The sequence below is a fragment of the Scyliorhinus torazame genome, chromosome 1 (genome assembly GCF_047496885.1).
Source record: "Scyliorhinus torazame isolate Kashiwa2021f chromosome 1, sScyTor2.1, whole genome shotgun sequence".
In the NCBI taxonomy this organism is placed as follows: domain Eukaryota; kingdom Metazoa; phylum Chordata; class Chondrichthyes; order Carcharhiniformes; family Scyliorhinidae; genus Scyliorhinus; species Scyliorhinus torazame.
The window spans coordinates 4,049,228-4,075,301 of NC_092707.1; the positions used below are offsets into that span (position 1 = coordinate 4,049,228).

Consider the following 26,074-nt stretch of genomic DNA (forward strand, 5'->3'; position numbering starts at 1 on the left):
GGCCAGGTGGTAGATGTTTCAGTAGGGGAGCATTTCGGTAACAGTGACCACAATTCAGTAAGTTTTAAAGTACTGGTGGACAAGGATAAGAGTGGTCCGAGGATGAATGTGCTAAATTGGGGGAAGGCTAATTATAACAATATTAGGCGGGAACTGAAGAACATAGATTGGGGGCGGATGTTTGAGGGCAAATCAACATCTGACATGTGGGAGGCTTTCAAGTGTCAGTTGAAAGGAATACAGGACAGGCATGTTCCTGTGAGGAAGAAAGATAAATACGGCAATTTTCGGGAACCTTGGATGACGAGTGATATTGTAGGCCTCGTCAAAAAGAAAAAGGAGGCATTTGTCAGGGCTAAAAGGCTGGGAACAGACGAAGCCTGTGTGGCATATAAGGAAAGTAGGAAGGAACTTAAGCAAGGAGTCAGGAGGGCTAGAAGGGGTCATGAAAAGGCATTGGCAAATAGGGTTAAGGAAAATCCCAAGGCTTTTTACACTTACATAAAAAGTAAGAGGGTAGCCAGGGAAAGGGTTGGCCCACTGAAGGATAGGCAAGGGAATCTATGTGTGGAGCCAGAGGAAATGGGCGAGGTACTAAATGAATACTTTGCATCAGTATTCACCAAAGAGAAGGAATTGGTAGATGTTGAGTCTGGAGAAGGGGGTGTAGATAGCCTGGGTCACATTGTGATCCAAAAAGACGAGGTGTTGGGTGTCTTAAAAAATATTAAGGTAGATAAGTCCCCAGGGCCGGATGGGATCTACCCCAGAATACTGAAGGAGGCTGGAGAGGAAATTGCTGAGGCCTTGACAGAAATCTTTGGATCCTCGCTGTCTTCAGGGGATGTCCCGGAGGACTGGAGAATAGCCAATGTTGTTCCTCTGTTTAAGAAGGGTGGCAGGGATAATCCCGGGAACTACAGGCCGGTGAGCCTTACTTCAGTGGTAGGGAAATTACTGGAGAGAATTCTTCGAGACAGGATCTACTCCCATTTGGAAGCAAATGGACGTATTAGTGAGAGGCAGCACGGTTTTGTGAAGGGGAGGTCGTGTCTCACTAACTTGATAGAGTTTTTCGAGGAGGTCACTAAGATGATTGATGCAGGTAGGGCAGTAGATGTTGTCTATATGGACTTCAGTAAGGCCTTTGACAAGGTCCCTCATGGTAGACTGGTACAAAAGGTGAAGTCACACGGGATCAGGGGTGAACTGGCAAGGTGGATACAGAACTGGCTAGGCCATAGAAGGCAGAGGGTAGCAATGGAGGGATGCTTTTCTAATTGGAGGGCTGTGACCAGTGGTGTTCCACAGGGATCAGTGCTGGGACCTTTGCTCTTTGTAGTATATATAAATGATTTGGAGGAAAATGTAACTGGTCTGATTAGTAAGTTTGCAGACGACACAAAGGTTGGTGGAATTGCGGATAGCGATGAGGACTGTCTGAGGATACAGCAGGATTTAGATTGTCTGGAGACTTGGGCGGAGAGATGGCAGATGGAGTTTAACCTGGACAAATGTGAGGTAATGCATTTTGGAAGGGCTAATGCAGGTAGGGAATATACAGTGAATGGTAGAACCCTCAAGAGTATTGAAAGTCAAAGAGATCTAGGAGTACAGGTCCACAGATCACTGAAAGGGGCTACACAGGTGGAGAAGGTAGTCAAGAAGGCATACGGCATGCTTGCCTTCATTGGCCGGGGCATTGAGTATAAGAATTGGCAAGTCATGTTGCAGCTGTATAGAACCTTAGTTAGGCCACACTTGGAGTATAGTGTTCAATTCTGGTCGCCACACTACCAGAAGGATGTGGAGGCTTTAGAGAGGGTGCAGAAGAGATTTACCAGAATGTTGCCTGGTATGGAGGGCATAAGCTATGAGGAGCGATTGAATAAACTCGGTTTGTTCTCACTGGAACGAAGGAGGTTGAGGGGCGACCTGATAGAGGTATACAAAATTATGAGGGGCATAGACAGAGTGGATAGTCAGAGGCTTTTCCCCAGGGTAGAGGGGTCAATTACTAGGGGGCATAGGTTTAAGGTGAGAGGGGCAAAGTTTAGAGTAGATGTACGAGGCAAGTTTTTTACGCAGAGGGTAGTGGGTGCCTGGAACTCACTACCGGAGGAGGTAGTGGAGGCAGGGACGATAGGGACATTTAAGGGGCATCTTGACAAATATATGAATAGGATGGGAATAGAAGGATACGGACCCAGGAAGTGTAGAAGATTGTAGTTTAGTCGGGCAGTATGGTCGGCACGGGCTTGGAGGGCCGAAGGGCCTGTTCCTGTGCTGTACATTTCTTTGTTCTTTGTTCTTTGTTCCTCCCACAGTCCAAAGATGTGCAGGTTAGGTGGATTGGCCATGCTAAATTGCCCTTAAATGTCCAAAATTGCCCTTAGTGTTGGGTGGGGTTACTGGGTTATGGGGATAGGGTGGAGGTGTTGACCTTGGGTAGGGTGCTCTTTCCAAGAGCCAGTGCAGACTCGATGGGCCGAATGGCCTCCTTCTGCACTGTAAATTCTATGATAATCTATGATTAATCTAGGACAAAGGTTCGGCACAACATCGTGGGCCGAAGGACCTGTTCTGTGCTGTATTTTTCTATGTTGAACAACAATAAAAAAGTGACATTTATTTTACAAGCACAAAAACTCATTTCACCTGCCATCCAGAAAAGTTTTTTTTTTAAACACAGGAAGCAAATTTCCATTGGGTACAAACCTGCAACTTCTTTAACTTCTCCCGTTTTAAAAGGATTTCCAAAATAGGAATGACAAAAGCCAAGGTTTTCCCACTGCCGGTTATCTGTGTCAAAATAAAGACTGAACTTTATCCCATGTTGGCAGAGCACTGAACCATTAACAAAAGAGAATAAGGTTTTTGAGTAACTTACAGCTTCAGCAGCTACATCCTTGTTGCTCATAAACAGGGGGATTGTTACAGACTGCAAGGAAACACAGAGTTACATTCCGGTTTCAGCTGCCTTCCACTCCTGAAGTCACTGAACCATTCCCAGTTATTTATTCCCAATTTTTGATTCAGCATCTGGTAAATTCTGGAATTCCTTTCCCAAATCACTGTCCTCCATCAAGATGCTTCCTGAACCCTCTTGCTTTGTTCAAGTTGCCCTAATTTCTCCTCAAGGGGCTCAGTTTGAAGCAGCTTGGAATGTTTGACTAAGTAAATGCTCCCGGGTCTGTTTGCTCGAGATGGATAAAATCCACCGGTTCTCATCCAGATAAGAACATAAGAACGAGGAGCAGGAGTAGGCCATCTGGCCCCTCGAGCCTGCTCCACCATTCAATGAGATCATGGCTGATCTTTTTGTGGACTCAGCTCCACTTACCTGCCCGCTCACTGTAACCTTTTATTCCTTTACTGTTGAAAAATCTATCTATATTTGCCGTGGACAGCACAAGTGGATAGCACTGTGGCTTCACAGCGCCAGAGTCCCAGGTTCGATTCCCCGCTGGATCACTTTCTGTGAGGAGTCTGCACGTTCTCCCCGTGTCTGCGTGGGTTTCCTCCAGGTGCTCCGGTTTCCTCCCACAGTCCAAAGACATGCAGGTTAGGTGGATTGGCCATGGATTGGGAGGTGGTGGAAGCAGGGACGATAGTGGCGTTTAAGGGGTATCTTGACAAATACATGAATAGGATGGGAATAGAGGGATACGGACCCCGGAAGTGTAGAAGATTGTAGTTTAATCGGGCAGCATGGTCGGCACAGGCTTGGAGGGCCGAAGGGCCTGTTCCTGTGCTGTACTTTTCTTTGTTCTAAATTGCCCTTGGTGTCCAAAAAGGTTAGATGGGGTTATTGGGTTAGGGGGATAGAGTGGAAGTGAGAGCTTAAGTGGGTCGGAACAGACTCGATGGGTCGAATGGCCTCCTTCTGCACTGTATGCTCTATGTTCAAATCATTCAACAAGGTAGCCTCAACTGCTTCACTGAGCAGGGAATTCCACAGATTTACAACCCTTTGGGTGAAGAAGTTCCTCCTAAACTCAGTCCTAAATCTGCTCCCCCTTATTTTGAGGCTGTGTCCCCTAGTTCTGCTTTCACCTGCCAGTGGAAACAACCTGCTCGCATCTATCCTATCTATTCCCTTCATAATTTTATATGTTTCTATAAGATCCCCCATAGTCCCAGTCTACTCAGTCTCTCCTCATAGGCCAATCCTCTCAACTCCGGAATCAACCTAGTGAATCTCCTCTGCGATGGTGTAGTGGCATTACACTGGACTAGTAATCGAGACACCCAGAGTCATGCTCTGGGACTCAGATTTGAAACCTGCCACTGCAGATGGTGAGGTTTTAATTCAATAAAAATCTGGAATTAAAAGTCTAATGACAACCATGAACCCACCTGGTTCACTAATGTCCTTTAGGGAAGGAAATCTGCCGTCCTTACCCGGTCTGGCCTACATGTGACTCCAGACCCACAGCAATGTGGGTGACTCTTAACTGCCTCTCAAGTGCAATTAGGGATGGGCAATAAATGGAGGCATAGCCTGCAACACCCACGTACCATGAATGAATGTTTTTTAAACCCTTCAGTGCCAGTACATCCTTTCTCAAGAAAGGAGACCAAAAGTGTACACAGTACTCCAGGTGTAGCCTCACCAGCACCCTATACAGCTGCAACATAACCACCCTGCTTTTAAACACCACCCCTCTCTCAACAAAGGGGCAGCACGGTAGCATAGCGGTTAGCGCAATTGCTTCACAGCTCCAGGGTCCCAGGTTCGATTCCCGGCTGGGTCACTGTCTGTGCGGAGTCTGCACGTTCTCCCCGTGTGTGCGTGGGTTTCCTCCGGGTGCTCCGGTTTCCTCCCACAGTCCAAAGATGTGCAGGTTAGGTGGATTGGCCATGCTAAATTGCCCTTCGTGTCCAAAATTGCCCTTAGTGTTGGTTGAGTGGGGTTACTGGGTTATGGGGATAGGGTGGTGTGGGCTTGGGTGGGGTGCTCTTTCCAAGAGCCGGTGCAGACTCGATGGGCCGAATGGCCTCCTTCTGCACTGTAAATTCTATGAAAGGACAACATTTCATTTGCCTTCTTAATTACCTGCTGCACCTGCAAACCAACTTTTTGCAAGTTATGCACAAGGACACCCAGGTCCCTCTGCACAGCAGCATGCTGCAATTTTTTACCATTTCAATAATCGTCCATTTGCTGATATTCCTACCAAAATCGATGATCTCACATTTACCAACATTGAAACTCCATCTGCCAGACCCTTGTCCACTCACTGAAACTATCCCTCTGCACACTTGGCTCTACCACTCATATTTATTGACTACAGCTCCGCCTTCAACACCATAATCTCAGCCGAGCTCAGATCAAAGCTCCAAAACCTAGGACTTGGCTCCTCCCTCTGCAACTGGATCCTCGACTTCCTGACGCACAGACCACGATCAGTAAGAATAAACAACAACACCTCCTCCACAATAGTCCTCAATACCGGGGCCTCGCAAGGATGCTTATGTAGCCCCCTACTCTACTTCCTGTACACACAACTGTGTGGCAAAATCTGTCTCTAACTCCATCTACAAGTTTGCTGACGACACGACCATAATGGGTCGGATCTCGATTAACGACGAGTCAGAAATCAGGAGGGAGATAGAGAACCTAGTGGAGTGGTGCAGCGACAACAATCTATCCCTCAATGCCAGCAAAACTAAAGAGCTGGTCACTGACTTCAGGGCACACCCCTGTCAGCAACAACGGGGCCGAGGTGGAGATGGTTAGCAGTTTCAAATTCCTAGGGGTACACAACTCCAAAATCTGTCCTGGTCCACCCACGTCAACGCTACCATCAGGAAAGCACAACAGCGCCTATACTTCCTCAGGAAACTAAGGAAATTCAGCATGTCCACACTAACTCTTATTTTTAAATTTAGAGTACCCATTCCATTTTTTCAAATTAAGGGGCAATTTTAGCGTGGCCAATCCACCGACCCTGCACATCTCTGGGTTATGGGGGTGAAACCTATGCAAACAATGGGAGAATGTGCAAACTCCAGACGGACAGTGACCCAGAGCCGGGATCGAACCTGGGACCTCATCGCCGTGAGGCAGCAATGCTAACCACTGCGCCACCGTGCTGCCTATGTCCACACTAACTTACCACCTTTTACAGATGCACCACAGAAAGCATCCTATCGGGCTGCATCACCGCCTGGTATGGCAACTGCTCGGCCCAGGACCGCAAGAAACTTCAGAGAGTCGTGAACACCACCCAGTCCATCACACAAACCTGCCTCCCTTCCATTGACTCCATCTACACCTCCCGCTGCCTGGGGAAAGCGGGCAGCATAATCAAAGACCCCTCCCACCCGATGCCAGTGTCTATGTAGTTACATTGTGTACCTTGTGTTGCCCTTTTATGTATTTTCTTTTCTTCCCATGTACTTAATGATCTGCTCGCAGAAAAATACTTTTCACTGTACCTCGGTACACGTGACAATAAACAAATCCAATCAAATCATCTTAGTGTCATCTGTGAACTTTGACACATTGTACTTGGTCCCCAACGCCAGACCATCAGTGTAAACTGAACTAACGGTGAATTTATATCGAAACTCGTGCAGAGAACTGAGCCCCTTGCCTCCACACCCCATCCCTCTCTCCCCTCAGAACCCCCTCACCCCCCTGACGCTCCCTCTCCCCTCAGGGTGACACCCGCCCCCTCCAGTCGCGCCCGGGTTACCTGGACCGGGGTCATGTGAGTGAAGTGCAGCTCCCGCAACGTCTGCAGAATCAGCGGGTGGAGCCCATTCTCCACATTGTCCCACACACCGGAGTCCGCCATTGTGCCCGAACCGGTTTCCGGTCCGTCACCCTGTACCTCCCGGCCGGCTTCCGGTCCGTCACCCTGGAACATCCGGCCGGCTTCCGGTCCGTCACCCTGGAACTTCCGGCCGGCTTCCGGTCCGTCACCCTGGACTTCCGGCCGGCTTCCGGTCCGTCACCCTGGAACTTCCGGCCGGCTTCCGGTCCGTCACCCTGGAACTTCCGGCCGGCTTCCGGTCCGTCACCCTGTACCTCCCGGCCGACTTCTGGTCCGTCACCGTGTAACTCTGATTCGTCTTCCGGTCCGTTGCCGTGTACCTCCCGGCCGACGTCCGGTCCGTCACCGTGTACCTCCCGGCCGACATCCGGTCCGTCATCGTGTACCTTCTGACCAACTTCCGGTCGTTCACCGTGGGCCTTCCGGCCGATACCGTGTAGCTTCCGGTCCGTCACCGTGTACCTCCGGCCGACTTCACGTTCCGGTGTGGAAGGGTCCCGGTCTCGGGCCGCTCTGGTCGCCGCCGATTGATTGATTATTGGGTCCATTATCGATTGATTTTATAATGAAGCTGCTTTTCTCATTGGGTCAATAAGTTAACCCGGAAGCCGCTGGACAAACCTTCTGGCGGATTTTATTCGATAAGATTTTAGATTCTGGCAGAAAGTGTCCGGCTGTTAATTCCCCTCATCCCGTGTCCCCTCACCCCCATGACCCCTCACCCCGTGTCCCCTCACCCCCATGACCCCTCACCCCGTGTCCCCTCACCCCCATGACCCCTCACCCCGTGTCCCCTCACCCCCATGACCCCTCACCCCGTGACCCCTCACCCCCATGACCCCGTGTCCCCTCACCCCCATGACCCCGTGTCCCCCCACCCCCTCCAGCCGGTGGCTGGGTGAAGGGTTTTTGCACCGATACCAATGTGTCTCCCTGGCTGTGCCCAGCCCCACCCCCACAGCACAAACCCCAGCCACGCGGTGCACCAAGATATCCACAGTGGGGAAATCAGCACCAACTTGATCTAACCGGCATCAAACCGGAATCTCCCGGCTCACTGTGCGGAGTCTGCACGTCCTCCCCGTGTCTGCGTGGGTTTCCTCCCACAAGTCCCCGAAAGACGTGCGGGTTAGGAGGATTGGCCATGATAAATTGCCCTTAGTGTCCAAAGCGGTTAGAAGGGGTTATTGGGTTACGGGGATAGGGGGGGGAAGTGAGGGCTTGAGTGGGTTGGTGCAGACTCGATGGGCCGAATGGCCTCCTTTATGTTCTATATTCTCGTCATGGGCAAATGTCCTGTGCTGATGCTCTACCATCGAGCAGGGGAACGGGCTCTCCTGCTCAAACTTGTCTTGTCTCTGCCAGAGGGAAGGGCAATGGCCAGGATGTGTGTGTTGGAAAGATTGTGACCCCATACTGTGAGAAATGAACATTTAGTGTTGTTTTTACATGTATAAACTCTGGTTCACAATTAAGATGTCAACAATGAAGCATGATGGGAAAATTAACATGTCAAGTTCTGAGTAAGCTATAGTGAGCGAGTTGTTGTAACTATGTACCAGAATGACCTTCGGGGCAGAACGGGATGTACAATAACAGAGCTTGCTAAGCAAGGGGGAAGATAGCAGGTGTAAACAGGGGGCCTCATTTGTATCTTTAATTGACGGTCCAAGGATAGACCAGGAGCGGACAGAAACCACTATGCAAGTGGGAGGCCAAATAAGGGATCACTGATAAGGGAACTGCCCTTTCTATAGTTTGTGGGATGTGTTTCTCAGGGATGGTTTCCCACGGATTGTATTTTCATGGATTGTATATAACAAAGTGAGGCTGTGTGAATTCTGTGTGTCTGCTATTGCTTACTGGAGGCACCCGCTCTTGCAAGATCGATAATAAATACTTCTTCAGAATTTGACTAAGTGTAAATTATTAACAGGTGAGCGGTGTTTCTCACAATTGGGGGCTCGTGGCCGGGATAGTTTTCATTGATCGAGGGGGGCGGCTCAAGAGGAACCGAGAAGACGCGTCCCGTTATTTAAACGGTCTCGTACTTCATCTTGAGTAGTTACCCACGGTCAACTGAACACGCTCCTAGGGTAGTCATTCTGAAGAAGCAAGTAACGGATTATAGTGGCAGGCACGCCGTGAGTGAAAGTCAGGCAACTCTGTGCACGGAGCAAGGTAAGAAAAACGGCTTTTAAGTACTACCTTGTTGACTTGGGTTCGTATCTAAACATCCGCAAGGGCGGGTTGATGATATAAGGACTCTGGAGTTTATATCTAAACATCCGTATAAGTGTATGGGCGGATTGATGATATAAGTACTTTCAGGATTGTGATTGTTTGACGGACCGGTCATAACTAGACACTTTACTTAGAAATAAGTGAAAGTTGAGTACATCACAATGGGAAGTAAAAACTCGAAACAAGGAGACGGCGCCGATAAGAGAATCCCTAAGAATATCCCACCAGAAAGTCCAGTGGGTCGGATGTTAGTGAATTGGGATTTTGAGAGCCACGTACAAAAAAATAAGGACAGGAAAACAATGATAAAATGTTGTTGCTTCACATGGATAAAAGAAGCAATCCATAAACCCTCTGTCTTTTGGCCGAAATATGGTTCGGACGAAGGTTGGGTGTGCCAAATTTTGAATATATATGTCAATGATAAAAGACCCTGTTCCGATAAAGAAGTAAGCTACGCGAGTTGTTGGCTTCCCAGCAGGGACGCCACCCGAATATATCCATTAATCCCACAGGGCGAAGACGTTCGCACAGCCCCTCTTAAACAATGGGACGTCCTAGATAATTTGCCACCCCCTTATAAGAATAAGTCAAACGACAAGGACTCGCAAAATGACCAACAAATGAATAAAGGCAAATCAGAGAAAGTCCCTGAAAAAGGAGAGAGTCAAATGATATTAAGATCCACGAAAGGACAGGGAAAGGAACCAGAAATAACAAAAATGAACCTCCTTCGGGAAGTCCCTATTGGAGAGGGAGAAGTAGGATTTGTAAATTCTCCTTTAAATTCAGAAGTCAGATCATTCAAAAAAAAGATATCTATGTACGTTAATGGAAGACCCCTTAGGACTGGCGGAACAATTCAATCAGTTCTTAGGTCCTAATATATACACATGGACCGAATTAATGTCCATTATGAGTATCCTATTCACGGGGGAAGAAAGGGGTATGATTAGAAGAGCAGGCATGCGACTGTGGGAGAATAAACACCCGACAGGGGGAAGAGAGAGACAGAGAGACGGGCAGAGAGAGAGAGAGATACAGAGACAGAGAAAGAGAACAGAGAGACAGAGAAAGAGAACTGAGAGACAGAGAAAGAGAGACAGAGAGAGAGAGAACAGAGAACAGAGAGAGAGATACAGAGAGAGAGAGAACAGAGAAACAGCTACCAATGAGACCCCTCACGAACGTGTGTTTGCCTTTCCTAGGAAGTCCACCTCTGAGGTCTTACTCCCAACCTGGCTGACAGTTCCTGGGCCCGTCCTCCTCCGGAAGCATGCGAGGAGCCACAAATCAGATCCCCTCGTCAAAAAAGTCCTCCATGCGAACCCACAGTACGCCTACGTGGCTCACCATGACGGGCCGCAGGACACTGTCTCCCTCCGGGACCTGGCACCCGCTGGTTCCCCATCCACCACCACCCCCAACCTGGTACCATCCCCTCCCCTTCCAGTTGCCACCCCTGCCCCTGCACTGTCCACGCCCCCTCCAGCGACTAACACCGCAACCCCCACCCCAGCAGCACCCATCCTCCCACCGGATCCACTACTGGGTGAAGGAGAGGACAACGCGCTCCCGGAGTCGCAGGTACCCACATCGGCGCCCACACCACACCCGGATCGCGGCGGAGGGTCAAAGCCGACAGACTCAACCTGTAACGTTGCTTTACCCCCACTGGACTTTTTTTTAAACAGGGGGTGAATGTGGTAAACACCACTGGTCATACACTACGTGATTTACGGTACTGCCATTGTATTACAGTCCATACAGTAAACCCCGGTCTGCTGGCTCCACCCAGCAGGCTCTGTATAAAAGTGTGCCTCACCATCAACGTTTTACAGGTCAGCATTGACCAGAAGATCTACTGGACCAGCCATAATACAGTGGCTACAGGAGTAGGTCAGAAGCTGAGTATTCTGAATCTACAAGGCACAAGTCAGGAATGTGGTGGATCCGATTACGACCCCCTGGGCTGGTGAGTGGTCAATTCCAGCCCCACTTGACCCGGAGTCGCAACACAATTGAAATCAACAAATAATTCTTAGAAAAAAACACCTGACGTCTTTGTAGCTGTCACCAGGTTTGTAAATTTAAACAATTTTAATAAACATAATTAAACATATCGCAAATACAGCTGGTCCATAAGACCATAAGGCATAGGAGCAGAATTAGGCCATTCAGCCCATCGGGTCTGCTCCGCCATTCAATCATGGCTGATATTTTCTCGTCCCCATTCTCCTGCCTTCTCCCCATAACCCCTGATCCCCTTATTAATCAAGAACCTATCTAGCTCTGTCTTAAAGACACTCAATGATTTGTCCTCCGCAGCATTCTGCGGCAGAGTTCCACAGATTCACCCCCCTCTGGCTGAAGAAATTCCTCATCTGTTTTAAAGGATCGTCCCTTTAGTCTGAGATGGTGTCCTCTGGTTCTAGTTTTTCCTCCAAGTGGAAACATCCTCTCCATGTCCACTCTATCCAGGCCTCACAGTATCCTGCAAGTTTCAATAAGATCTCCCCTCATCCTTCTAAACTCCAACGAGTGCAGACCCAGAGTCCTCAACCGCTCCTCATACGACAAGCTCTTCATTCCAGGGATCATTCTTGTGAACCTCCTCTGGATCCTTTCCACGGCCAACACATCCTTCCTTAGATACGGGACCCAAAACTGCTCACAATACTCCAAATGGGGCCTTATACAGCCTTAGAAGTACATCCCTGGTCTTGTATTCTGGACCTCTCGACATGAATGCTAACATTGCATTTGCCTTCCTAACTGCTGACTGAACCTGCACATTAACCTTAAGAGAATCGTGAACAAGGACTCCCAAGTCCCTTTGTGCTTCTGATTTCCTACCATTTTCCCATTTAGAAAATAGTCTGTGCGTCTGTTTTTCCTTGATGTTCCTCATTTTTCATTGAGCCTCACCACTCCAGGGACCCGGGCAGCAGTGGTTAGCACTGCTACCTTACCACTCCAGGGACCTGGGTGGCATGGTGACACAGTGGTTAGCACTGCTGCATCGCAGCTCCAGGGACCCTGGTTCCATTCCGAACTCGGGTGACTGTGTGGAGTCTGCACGTTCTCCCCGTGTCTGTGTGGGTTTCCTCCCACAGTCCGATGACGGGCCGCAGAATGGAGCTGAGTCCACAAAGATCAGCCATGATCTCTTTGAATGGCGGAGCAGGCTCGAGGGGCCAGATGGCCTACTCCTGTTCCTATGTTATGTTCTTATGATGTGCAGGTTAGGTGGATTGGCCATGGTAAATTGCCCCATAAGTGTTCCAAGGTTAGGTAGGGTTACTGGGATAGGGTGGAGCCATGGGCTTGGGTAGGGTGCTCTGTCCCAGGGCCGGCGCAGACTCAATGGGCTTAATGGCCTTCTGCACTGTAAATTCTATGATTCTAATTCCATAACTTCATAGCCCAATGGGAAAAATGCCTGCCACATCCTGTCCTGATAAATACTACACAGTGCGAACAAAATATCACTGTGCATAGAGGTGTATAAATAACGGATGGAGATTAGGGGAAAAGTAAGAGAGGTGGAAAAGAGCTATGGAATTGTGCAGCAGAATGAAGGGATGGACAACAGAATAGATGCAAAAAAATTACAAACTGAGAAAATAAATCAACAAAATATCCAGTTATTTTCTTTATTCAACATTTCAAAATTTTATGAAAAAGAGCAGCTGGCCCAGGTCTGCTTAATTTCAGCTCCCACGCCATAACGTACAAAACCTGATCGGTAAAAAAAGGATTCCACGCTTGATAACGGAATTAGAATTTTGAATAAAGGTAGTCACATCGAAAAGTCAACTGAACACATCCAATCACATAAATGGGCAGCTTCATTACAAGGTTTTGTTTTAAAAGTTACAGAAATTAACTCTGCGTGCTCATGTTCCCCATTTGTGAGCATATGGAGGGAGTCTGCACTAAAGCAGGTGGAAGGACACTTACACAGAAGATTCAAATTACAGGAACAAACAGCCCGAGCGGGTTGCCTCAAACTCTGATGTATATTAGCCTGGCTTAGTGATCAAGCAAAAGTCTCCTTTCAATACTATGGGAACCCAATTATACATTTCATTAAGGCAGGGGAGTTCTCCCCGATGTCCTGCCACCAATATCTATTCTTTTAACCAGTTTCATTAAATAGATTAGCTGCTCATTACCATATTGATGGCTTATGAAAACATTTCAACACTGATAAAACTTCCATTTCATCGGCTGTTAAGTGCTTTCATATGCCCCGAGGCGTTTTATAAATGCTAGTTCTTCCTTTAAATCTGTACCTCCCGCCAAACGAGTAGTTGTTCCTTTAAGATAGAGTCTGAATGCTCAAACTCCAAAGTAAAGTACAGTTGCTGAACTCCACAAGCTTGTGGAAAACAGTTTGTGGTAACCAACAATCACAAGACTTCACAGGGATAATAACTGAGCAACGGGCACATTCAAAAATGGTGAAGGAAATTTATTGGATCCTCTTTCCGGTCTCCCAATTTATTCCCCATCTCTCCTGATAGTAGTGTCAAGCAGAGGTGCAACCCCATCCCACCCATGAGTATCTTCTCAGTGACCATTCACAAAAGATGAGCCACAGTAGGTTCCAGGAGCAGAGGAAGAAAGGTTTAGCACAGGGCTAAAGAGCTGGCTTTTAAAGCAGACCAAGGCAGGCCAGCAGCACGGTTGAATTCCCATACCTGCCTCCCTGAACAGGCGCCGGAATGTGGCGACTAGGGGCTTTTCACAGTAACTTCATTTGAAGCCTACTTGTGATAATAAGCGATTTATTTCATTTCATTTCATTTTAGCTGAGCTCAAACCTGTCCTCATCCAATGTACGTCCTAATTAGGGGGTAGAAATTCGGACTGATTTAACCCGAGCACAGAGGGCAATTCCTGTGGTCCCATTACGGCCTCCTTTATCAGCGAATGTATCACAGGCCGAAGCTCAAACAGATTTTGAATTGTACCAACTCACACGCCAGGAAATCCTTCAATATTAAATGTAATGATTTGGCAATTTAGTTAATTTAATTTAATTCTGACTGCAAGGTCACTGAAAGAGCAGTTAACAGTCACAATCCATATCAAAACCATGAACGGGAGGAAATTAATGCTACAGCCCAGACCCCTTGTGTTCAAAGAAGAAAATCAGCAAACCATTTCAAAATCTTACGGTGACGGATTAAAAAATCTCATTGCAGTAAAATCTGCAGAACCAAAAATTAGACAAGGGTGGACGGCTAAATCGACAGCCACATGCCGTCTGGACACCTCCCTTTCCCCATTTTGTTGGCTTAGGAAATTCAACAGGATTGTCCTGATTTACTGTAAATTCCTTTAATACATATATTTCTCATTTGCAAGTACACTTCTGTGGAAAATACAAATAGGATTGGAATTCAATTCTATCTGAGTGGTTAGATACCGGCCGTTGTATGGAGGCTTTCAGAGTTGGAAGACCAGGTGTCTTTGTGATGGTGACTGTACAAGAATAGTTGAAAAAAGTTATTAAATAGTCAAAGCACTGGTTAATAATCACAATGACATAAACCAGCTCATTTGCAGCACTATTCGTAGCATCTGTAACAAGGAGACGGAAAGCATTTCAGTGCTTGGCTGTTCATCAGGATTGTCTCCCCCCCCCCCCCAACATCGACACTTCGGTCCTCAGTATTTCCAGAATTTCTGTTTCAGATTCCCAGGGTTTGCAAATTTCCCCTCTTTCATATTACAACTAATTTGGCCGACTTTATTGTGAGACGGAGTAAAATTGCACCTGCAGCACGAAATAAAAACATTCATTGTGTGTCTACCTTTAGTGATTCTTCCTGCACCCGATCACCCAGATCAATAATACTCACCACTGACAAACTACAGACTTTCAGCAACCATGTTAATACTGACTCAAAATCATTCACAAATCTATATGCTCATCGGGGTGGACGGGGAGTGGGGCGTGTTGCAAAGAGCAGAGCAGCTGGGGGCATGTCCCGTTGGTTACACAGCATTGGTCGGCTCTTGGTTTTGAATGTTACAGCAGTTCGAGCCTATTGGATCAGATGATTGAAATTCCTAACAAAGCTGCACATTACAAAGTACATCTGAATTGATCAAATAAAGAATGAACTCACAAGGTTTGGCAAGTTTTTATATATCTATCTATATATATATATATATACTTCCGTTTGAGTTATTAAAAATGAATTGGAATTTTGTTTTCCGTAATGATGTTTACCTGTACAGGTGCAGGCACCAACACGTTTACAAAGGATAGAATACAAACACGGATAAAGACCACTGCTTCTCCGCACCTTATTGATCGTTTAAAGAGAATGTTACATTAATTACTCATTGGCTTGGGGGTCATTTTATTGGAGTCACACTTTTGACTTTACATCATATCACATCCAATCCATTTAAGATGTGATGTTACACAAACATTTTGAAAATAATTGACAGACAGCTGCTTCGGGTTAAAAGGTGAAGTTTTATAAACCTGTTCTTTTTGAAAGTTTCACAACCCCCACAAGTTTTTAATCCATCAAAGGTCCTTCCCAGGCAGAGTGTGCACCAGCCAAATTCCAAATCATTGCAGATGCTCCCTGATCCAAATTAACAATAGCATTTATTTATACAATATTTCCAGCCATTGAAATATCTGCAACCTTCTAAAAACTGTGGTGACGATCGATTCGAGATTGTGGTGGTGATCAGTTTGAACTGGGAAATTAAATTGTAAGTTTCCAACAAACAGACCCTGGAATATTTTAATACCTAAATGGGCCACTGTTCTGGATGTGTCAGTTTGGAACGAAAGTGTCACCCACCCTTCCTCAGAATATCTCGACTCTCCCTAGGAGCTTTCACTTCCCTGTTTTTGCAATAGAGAGTGTTTCAGTTCATGGGGAAATTGCTACCAATTACTTCACAAACAGTCAGAGAGCAAGAAATGAAGTTCCTGAACCCTCAAAATCATCCCTCACATCACAGCCAAGGATTGGACACATTGTCCGCTAGAAAGGTTACAGGTCATCAGCGAGGAATCAACAAACTGAGTGCAATCGGGCCACCGGGTAGCCCCTGGCACAGAAGATTATTTTAAACTGTTTCCAGAATCAAGTAGCATGGGCTTTATTTTTAATATAAATAAAATAACCTTTAATAGTGTAAAGTTGTGGGGTTGTGGGGCTCCATCTGCTGTACCCACAGTTTGCTGCTCTGAAGTAAATGCAAGTTGACTTCTAAACATGGAGGGAAACCAGAAATGTAAATAAATTGTACAAAATTGTTGAGTGAAAGATTTTCAAAAGACTTATTCACAGCAGTCACGTCTTAATTAGCAACCCACACACCTAATGCTTTTCCTTTTCGTTTGCAGTTTAAGCCCATCATCAATGTTACCAACAAATTACAGCAAAGCAAATAAAAAGCGTATCCATATGGATTTTTATAAAAACATCCACATCCATAACCAATCACTAAACACCCAGAGGCAAATTTAGTTCCAGTGGTGAAAATAGATAATGAAAGGAGAAAGAAAATCAGATGCAACAACATTAAAGTGGCTGGACAGAGTTACAGTAAATCTATACCTTAGGTACTAAACTAATTGTAAATTTGGGGAAATCCTCCACAGAAATGCACAGCCACTTTAAAAAAAAACATAGTTGCAGGGAATGACTAATGTTCCAAAAAGCAGAGGCAATCTATGTACAGCATTGCAAACAAATTAACCTGCTTACAGACTGTAACAGAAATGCTTTAAAAACATTAGGTGGGTTTGTGTATCAGTCAGATCCCTTTCTTGATACGAGATGTTTTGGAGCATTAAAAATCCCCTACATTGTAATTTGAGGCCTCTGCAAATTATTCTTTTAAACCCACAAACTCCCAATATTGTACTACAAAGGGTTTTAAATAAACAGCAGTAAATGAAGACCATTAACACCGTGCGTGGAAGGTTTTCAGTCACGTGACAAAGTATTAAAAGCTGTTGTGACCAGATACTTCTCAGATTGGGGTTCCGATGCCGAACTTCTACAAGGGCCACTAGACAACCCTCCGGACTTCAAAAAACCTCTTCAGGTAGTAGATCTGTCCAAGGGTCATGGCAACTAGCACCAGAGCTTCAAAGAAAGACCAGAGGACCACTCTGCTGTTTGTGTTGTCGTTGACTGCAGAGAAAACAGACAGAATAAACAGGACTGACCCAGTCACACAATTCACAGTAACTTCATTGATGTAAGCACACTTGTGACACTAATAAAGATTATTAAAATTAACTTTTCAAAAAAAAATCACGATGAAACGTACAGATCAAATTCATGCCAGCGTCATTGACAGTTGTATTCTGCATTCAGATTATTCCTGTTCATTCAGTTCCAATTCACCATTGTTTGTTATCGTTTTCTTCCAACAACTAAAGGTTGGTTTCAGTTCTCTCACCTCTCATTCTCCAGCAGCCAGCGCTGCAACTGCTACTGTTCAGACTTCTGACACTTTGTAATAAGCTCTTAAGATAACGCACTGGCAGACTTTCCACCATTCCTTTCCGATAGGAATTGTCTCTGAACAATGATGGGCTCCTCGGGATGATGTGATAGTCAAGTGATTATGGCACTGGGCTAGCGATCCAGAGGTTTGGAATTCAAATCTCACCGTAGCAAGTTAGAAAATTGTATTTATTAAATATGGCACAGAAACAGCGACTATAAAACCTGCTGCTGTCATAAAATCCCAACTTCACAAATATCCTCAGGAAATGGAACCTGTCACACCTACTAGATATGTGTGAACATAGACCTCACCAGCATGTTCAAGGCCAATAGCGACTTGGAAAGGGGGGGGCGGAAATGGAGGAAAACAAATCAGGACGCACACAATGGAAAGGGGCAGAGGGGAAGAGAGGAGGGAACCCATGGGAGTCACAGAACAAAACCCTCTCCCCAGCAAGAACTAAAAACCGCAACAGAAAGAAGCAGAACACAGTATGTGACGTCGAGGACAGAAGTCAGCACAGAGAGGGAAGACTAGACCAACGGGGGTAAGGGATGGGGACCACATGTAAAAATCTCTGTAAATAAGAATAAACTTTATATGTAAATATCCGGTACACCATAGATTGAACTGTTACTCTGTAAAAACTGGGAAAATACCAATAAAAATATTTTGGAAAAAATGTCTGAACATGGGTAGAGGACCATTTAGCCCAGGCTTGTCCAACCAGTTCTCGAGTGGCCACATTTCAGTCTTTCAGACAGACGGGGTTGGAGGTGACGATGAGGCAAACATCGAAAAGATACGGTTTGATACAGGGTAAAAGATGAATTTTTTAAATGCTGACATATGATTAGAAACAACTTGCTGGGCAAAAAAAAAATCACAACAGCAAACTGTAATTAGGGGCTGGTTTAGCACAATGGGCTAAACCGCTGGCTTGTAATGCAGAACAATGCCAGCAGCGCGGGTTCAATTCCCGTACCGGGATCAAACCTGGGACCTCGGTGCCGTGAGACAGCAGCGCTAACCACTCCACCACCGTGCTGCCCTTAAACAAACGGGGCAGCACGGTAGCCTTGTGGATAGCACAATTGCTTCACAGCTCCAGGGTCCCAGGTTCGATTCCGGCTTGGATCACTGTCTGTGCGGAGTCTGCACATCCTCCCCGTGTCTGCGTGGGTTTCCTCCGGGTGCTCCGGTTTCCTCCCACAGTCCAAAGATGTGCACGTTAGGTGGATTGGCCATGCTAAATTGCCCTTAGTGTCCAAAATTGCCCATAGTGTTGGGTGGGGTTACTGGGTTATGGGGATAGGGTGGAGGTGTTGACCTTGGGTAGGTTGCTCTTTCCAAGAGCCGGTGCAGACTCGATGGGCCGAATGGCCTCCTTCTGCACTGTAAATTCTATGAAATCTATGAAAGACAACCATTAGTGGGTGTGTGTGTCAGGACCTCATTCACAATGCAGACCGGGGCCACGGAGAAAGGCTTCACGGATCACAATGCAGGCCGGGGGTCACAGGGAGGAGCATCGGGGGTCATAATGCAGGTCAGGGCCACAGGGAGGGGCTTCGGGGGTCACAATGCAGGCCGGGGGTTACAGGGAGGGGCTTCATGGGTCACTATGCAGCCCAGGGGCCACAGGGAGGGGCTTTAGGGGTCACAGGGAGGAGCTTCACGGGTCACAATGCAGGCCAGGGGTCACAGGGAGGGGCTTCACGGGTCACAGGGAGGGGCTTTGGGGGTCACAATGCAGGTCGGGGTTCACAGTGAGGGGCTTCATGGGTCACTATGCAGCCCAGGGGCCAAAGGGAGGGGCTTTGGGGGTCACAGGGAGGGGCTACGGGGGTCACAATGCAGGCCAGGGGTAACAGGGAGGGTCTTCGGGGGTCCCAATGCAGGCTAGGGGTCACAGGGAGGGTCTTCGGTGGTCACAATGCAGGCCAGGGGTCACAGTGAGGGGCTCCACGGGTCACAATGCAGCCCAGGGGCCATAGGGAGGGGCTTTGGGGGTCACAATGCAGGCAAGGGGTCACAGGGAGGGGCTTCATGGGTCACAGGGAGGGGCTTCACGGGTCACAATGCAGACCGGGGGTCACAGGGAGGGGCTTTGGGGGTCACAGGAAGGAGCTTCATGGGTCACAATGCAGGCCAGGGATCACAGGGAGGAGCTTCACGGGTCACAATGCAGCCCGAGGTCAAAGGGAGGGGCTTCGGGGGTCACAATGCAGCCCAAGGGTCACTAAGCAGGCCGGGGTCACAGGGAGGGGCTTCGGGGGTCACAATGCAGCCCAAGGGTCACTAAGCAGGCCGGGGTCACAGGGAGGGACTTCACGGGTCACTACGCAGCCCAGGGGGTCACAGGGAGGGGCTTTGGGGGCCACAGGGAGGGGCTTTGGGGGCCACAGGGAGGAGCTTCACGAAAATGAAATGAAATGAAAATCGCTTATTGTCACAAGTAGGCTTCAAATGAAGTTACTGTGAAAAGCCCCTAGTCGCCACATTCCGGCGCCTGTTCGGGGAGGCTGGTATGGATCACAATGCAGGCCGGGGGTCACAGGGAGGGGCTTCGGGGGTCACAATGCAGGCCGGGGGTCACAGGGAGGAGCTGCACGGGTCACAATGCAGGCCAGGGGTCATAGGGAGGGGCTACGGGGGTCACAATGCATGTCGGGAGTCACAGGGAGGGGCTTCGGGGGTCACAATGCAGGCCGGGGGTCACAGGGAGGAGCTGCACGGGTCACAATGCAGGCCGGGGGTCACAGGGATGGGCTTCGGGGGTCACAGGGAGGGGCTTCGGGGGTCACAGGGAGGGGCTTCGGGGGTCACAGTGGAGCTCCGAGCCGCGGGTTGGAGCTTGATTTATCCCTTCAAACCCGTTCTGCTGCTCAGCGAGATGATATCCAATCTGCGGCAATGTATCTACCTCTGCCCCCTATCCCTTGATAGAATAGAATCCCTACAGTGCAAAAGGAGGCCATTCGGCCTATCGAGTCTGCACCGATTCTTGGAAAGAGCAACCTACTTAAGCCCACACCTCCACCATAACCCAGTAACCCCAACTAACCTTTTGGACACTTAAAGGCCAGTCCACCGAACCTGCACATCTTTCAACTCATACATTTGGAGAACAGAAAATCTCAGGTTTTCAAATTTTGTTTCAAACTTCTCCCGCCCTTTATAGAAGTGTTTCCAATTTCACTCCCAAAAGATATGGTTCTAATTTTTAGGCTATGCCCAGTGGTTCTCGACTCCCTGACCAGTTCCCCTTATTGTCCTGAAAGCATTGATCTAAACACACACACACCCCCACAATTCCAGGGGATACTACTTCAATCTGTGTCATTTCTCAACTTTAAAAAAATATAAATTTAGTATACCTAATTCATTTTTTCCAATTAAGGGGCAATTTATCGTGGCCGTTATCTGCACCCCTCACAGCGTATTCTCTGACTGAAGTAATGTCTGGTGAATTTGAAAGGTATATGAAGGTTATGCGAAGACAAATGATGGCTGTGATGACACTGCGGGTGGAGGAGACGAAGGCCCCGGTAAAGGTGACGGAGTTGGAGAATGAGGCTGAGATAAGAAAGCAAGGAGATAGTTTGCAATACTTCGCAAAGATGTTGGCAGAGTTGATGGGGAGGGAGAAGAACCCTCCCAATACGAGCTGGACAGGGCACATCGGTCGCTAAGGCCGAAGACGAAAGCGAACGAGCCCCAACAGCAGTTCTACTTCACTTCCACGAATATCATACCAAGGAAAAGGTCCTGAACTGGGCAAAGCAGAGAGGTGAAATGGAAGGGTGCTGGTATACGGATTTACCAAGAGTTCACAATGGACTTGGTGAAAAGGCGGACGGCTTTTGGACGGGCGAAGGTGGCACTCTACAACAAAGGCGTGCAGTTTGGACTGGTCCATCCCGCAAAGTTGAGGGTGACGTACAACTCGAAGGATCTCTATTTCGGAACAGTGGAGGCGGCGGTGAAGGCCGAAGGATTGGGACTGAAATGAGAGATGCGACTGGAAATGTGATCTGATTTGAGGGGAAGGGGTTTGGTTTAGTCTGTGTTTGTTTTTACTAGAGTTTTACATTTGTGTACTGGGTGGTGGGAAAGTAGGGGTCTTGGGGTTGCCTGAATGTGGGAGGGTAGGTAGTCTGGCTGTGTTCGGAGTTTGTTAGAATCATTTTGGATTTGGGAATATGTGCATTGGCTTTGATGGGTGTAGTTGGGTGTGGCATCTTTTTCCCTGGATTGGGTTATGGAAGAGGGGATTGGGGGGGGACGGAGTCTGGGTAGGGGCCCCCGCACTAACAAGCAGAGTCTGGTTAATGGACGGGAGTTTGGTGGGGGAGGGGCTGCAGCTGTCGAAGTCTGGCTGAACAGGTTTCAATGGGCCTGGGGGGTGTGAAAGGGAGAGGGAGAGATGCAATACTGGGCGAGGGGTTAGGCCTGAGACACAGGACCTGGAGATATAGTGATTGGGGGGGGGGGGGGGGGGGGGGAGAAGAGACAGAGAGCCAGACAGAGAGAGACAGACACCAAGTCAGAACAGTAAGTGGTTAGGGGGAACTGGTGATGAGATTGAAGTTTCTCACACGTTTGAAGAGCTTAAAGGCTGATGTGATGATTCTGCAGGAGACGCATCGGAGGATGAATGATCAGGTGAGGCTTAGGAAGGGCTGGGTGAGTCAGGAATTTCACTCGGGGTTTGACAGTAGGGCTTGGGGTAGGCAAGAGGGTACGGTTTCAGATGGAGACGGTGAAGGCGGACCAGGGGGGCAGGTACATAGTAGTGACTGGTGCACTGGAGGGTAGGTTGGTGGAATTTGTGATCACATACGGTCCCAACTGGGACAGCGCGGGGTTTGTAAAGGAGGTAATGGGTGCTGAGCCGATCTGGATACCCATGAGCTGATAGTAGGGGGAAACTGGAACATGGTGTTGGATCCGAAGGTGGACAAGTCCCAGCCACGCTCGCTGTCCCAATTTGTTTGGGGGGTGGGGGCGAAGAGAGAGAACGAGACAAAAGCATTGGCTGGGCTTATGGGGGAGCTTGGAGGGGTTGTTCCATGGAGGTTTCTACATCCAGAGGTACAGGAGTATTCTTTTTTCTCCCCAGTGCACAAGGTGTACTCAAGAATTGACTTCTTGGCAGTGGGAAAAGCACCACTGGCTGGGATTCAGAGATCTGAGCGCTCAGCAATCGTGATTTTGGATCATGCCCCACACTGGATGGACGTGGTACTGGAAAAAGAGGTAGCTCCGAGGCTGTGGTGGTGAATGGATATGGGGTTACCAGCAGACCAGAGCTTCTGTGAGAGGATTGGGAAGGTGATCGAGCAGTATGTGATTTTTAATGTGGGAGAGGTCTCGCAATCGGTGGTCTGGGAGGCATTGAAGGTGGTACTAAGGGTCAAAGTGATCTTGCTCAAGGCCATGGAAAATAGGGTGGAGAGGGAAGAATGTCAACAACTGACAGAGGAGATTTTGGAAGTCGATGGAAAACTCACTGAGGGCACAGACCCGTGTCTCCTGGTTAAGAGGAAGGAGCTACAAGCGAGGTTCGTTCAGCTGTCAACGAGGAACGCGGTACGTCAGGTAAGAAAGGTGACAGGGCAGCACGGTGGCGCAATGGGTTAGCACTGCTGCCTCACGGCACTGAGCTCCCAGGTTCGATCCCGGCCCTGGGTCACTGTCCGCGTGGAGTTTGCACATTCTCCCTGTGTTTGCGTGGGTTTCACCCTCACAATGCAAAGATGTGCAGGGTCGGTGGATTGGCCACGCTAAATTGCCCCTTAATTGGAAAAAATGAATTGGGTACTCTAAATTTATTTTTTAGAAAGCTAAGAGGTGAAAGGGACGGTATGTGAGTATGGGGAGAAGGCAGGATGCATGTTGGTGGGTCAATTCCAGAGCAAGGCAGCAGAGAAAGAGATAGTCCAGATACGGAATAAGGCGGGGAAGTTGGCAATGGCACCGGGGCAGATTAATCAAGTATTTGAAGAATTTTATAGAGACCTGTATAGGTCGGAGCCTCCAGAGGACAATTGGGAGATGAGGGAGTTCTTGGATGGGTTGGAGTACCCAAGGTTGAGAGAGGAGGATAGGGTTTGGAGGAACACAGTGAGGGTGCAAGAAGTGAAAGAGGCAATTGGGAGGATGCAGGCAGGGTCCGACGGGTTCCCAGCCCAATTCTATAAAAAAATTAAGGACAAGCTGGCTCCGCTGATGGTGGGCATGTTCAAGGACGTGATGGACAGGGGTGTGTTGCTACAAACGATGGGGCAGGCCGCCATCTCGTTACTTCTGAAGAAGGATAAGGACCCGGTGGAGTGTGGACCCATTTCACTGCTAAATGTAGATGCCAAAATTTTGGCAAAGGTGCTAGCGTTAAGGCTGGAGGGATGTTTCCTGAAGGTGATCGGGGAGGATCAGAGGGGATTTGTTAAAGGAAGGCAGATGTTTGAAAACGTGAGGTGGTTGCTGAATGTGGTCCTCTCTCCAGCAGAGGGAAGGGAGATGGAGATGATGGTGGCTCTGGATGCGGAGACGGCATTCGATCGGGTAGATGGGGTTCTGATGGCAGTATTGGAGAGGTTTGGGATCAGGCCAAAGTTTGGGGCATGGGTGCGTCTGCTATACAAGGAACCAAAGGCTAGTGTGCGTACAAATAATTTGAACTCACGATATTTTGGATAGCATCGGTGTATGTGCCTCATACCCCCTCTTTTGTTTGCATTGGCGATAGAATGCTTGGTCATTGCTCTAAGGAACTCGGGCTGTGGAAGGGATAGCGAGAGGTGGGTTAGAACATAGGGGTGCCTGTATGCGGACGATCTGCTCAGATACCTTCCAGAGCCGACGGGATCGATAGGGGTTATAATGGAGCTGCTCCAGAGGTTTAGGAAGTTCTCCGGGTAAAGGTGAAACCTAAAAGTGAGGGTTTCACTGGGAGTGGGAAGGTTGCCATTCCACTTGGCGTCACCTCACTTTAAGTATCGGCGGTTCATGCTTGTGTTCCAGTGTCTGTCAGTCTTCCTACCCACCCCTTTTCGGGAGGGGGAGGGGGAAGAGAGAGAGAGAGTGTCATGTGAGAGTACCTTTAAGAAATGGATGTGTAAGCAATGTACCTTTAAGAAAACAGTGATGTCAGAGAGTGGATGGAGCTCAGCTCAGTTCAGCCATTTTGAAGTTTCAGTTTGGAAAAGTGCCTGGCTGGTTTTGCTGAGAGCAGTTTAAAAGTGCCTGGCTGTTTTTGCTGTGAGCAGTTTAAAAGGAGAAAGCCAGTTTGAGACAGCAGCTTGAGAAGTTCTGGTTTGCTGTGAGTTGCTTGAAGGGAGAAAGCCAGTTTGAAAAAGCAGCTTGTGTGTGTCTGTGTGTTTCCAGAGAGCTGCAGGACGGAAAGCGAGGTGCTGGAGCTGAAGTCAACCAAGCTGATATATCTTTGCCACACAACAGAAAATATATATTAACTGTGACCTTTTGTGTTACTGCTTTGAAGGTTTGAAGCCTTTTGGGTGTTTGAAGGAACATTTTGAGGGATTATTTAGTGTTGTATTATGTTCGGGGTTATCTTTGAAATAAGGGGTGTTAAGGGATCCAATGTTTATTTAAAAGGTTAAGTTGAGTTCATAGAATAAATATTGTTTTGTGTTAAAAACCACGTGTCCATAATTGTAATACCGCACCTGGGGAACAAGCCGTGTGCTTCAAAAGCAACAATCCATTAAAGGGAGAGGTTGGTTGAACTCCATGATACATTTTGGGGTTCTGAAAACACCTCGCCCATAACAATTGGGGGCTCGTCCGGGATAAAAGTCTATCTATTAGATTGGCTTTTGTGAACTTAAAGACAGTGATGGATTATTGCTTTTCTGGTGTGGTATTTTAGTTTAAGTGGGGAGAGTGGTGTGAACAATGGCTCTTTCGGAGGCTCAGAAGTTTTTGGGGTTGGACGCGGTAACATGTGATACCTTACGGACAGAGACTAAAGACAGACTGTTAGGTTTGGCAAAAGCATTGCAGTTAACACTGCCTACAAACTACGAAAAGATGAGGTACTTAACGCGGTATCTGCGCATTTAAGTTTGCCTGTGATATACTCTTACTCATTAGATGTGGCAAAGCTCCAGTTGCAGATTAAGCAATTTGAACATGAAAAATAATTAAAGTGGTTTGAATATGCAACGAGAGAAAAAGAAAGAGATAGAGAGGAAAAAGAAAAGGAGAAGAAACAAAGAAAGAGATAGAGAGGAAAGGGAAAAAGAGAGTTTGAAATTCGGAAAATGGCCCTGAAACATGAAAATCAGTTAAAATTGGCAGACGCAAAGGGACACGTACAGTTAGAGGAGATGGATAAGGATAATGAGACACAACGTCATAGTCGAAGACGTGGTGGGGATCTATTTAAATATGTACAAGCATTGCCAAGGTTTGCCGAGAAGGAGGTAGAAGCCTTTTTCATTTCATTTGAGGAGGTAGCTAAACAAATGAAATGGCCACAGGACATGTGGGCATTACTGATTCAAACA

General features: G+C 47.7%; 2 protein-coding genes across 2 annotated transcripts in view; both read right to left on the bottom strand.

Moving 5' to 3' along the window:
• ddx55 (DEAD (Asp-Glu-Ala-Asp) box polypeptide 55) overlaps positions 1-6,851 on the bottom strand; it is a 65,730-nt gene extending 58,879 nt beyond the window's left edge. Inside the window, exons 1-3 of the mRNA XM_072513220.1 lie at positions 6,705-6,851; positions 2,891-2,941; positions 2,719-2,802 (exon numbers count right to left, since the gene is read on the bottom strand). Of these exons, the coding sequence (XP_072369321.1) occupies positions 2,719-2,802; positions 2,891-2,941; positions 6,705-6,806 (237 nt within the window). The 5' untranslated portion in view covers positions 6,807-6,851. The remainder of the gene's footprint in view (positions 1-2,718; positions 2,803-2,890; positions 2,942-6,704) is intronic.
• A 5,820-nt stretch (positions 6,852-12,671) lies between these two features.
• tmed2 (transmembrane p24 trafficking protein 2) overlaps positions 12,672-26,074 on the bottom strand; it is a 36,881-nt gene continuing 23,478 nt past the window's right edge. Inside the window, exon 4 of the mRNA XM_072513358.1 lies at positions 12,672-17,215. Coding sequence (XP_072369459.1) covers positions 17,091-17,215 — 125 coding nt within the window. The 3' untranslated portion in view covers positions 12,672-17,090. The remainder of the gene's footprint in view (positions 17,216-26,074) is intronic.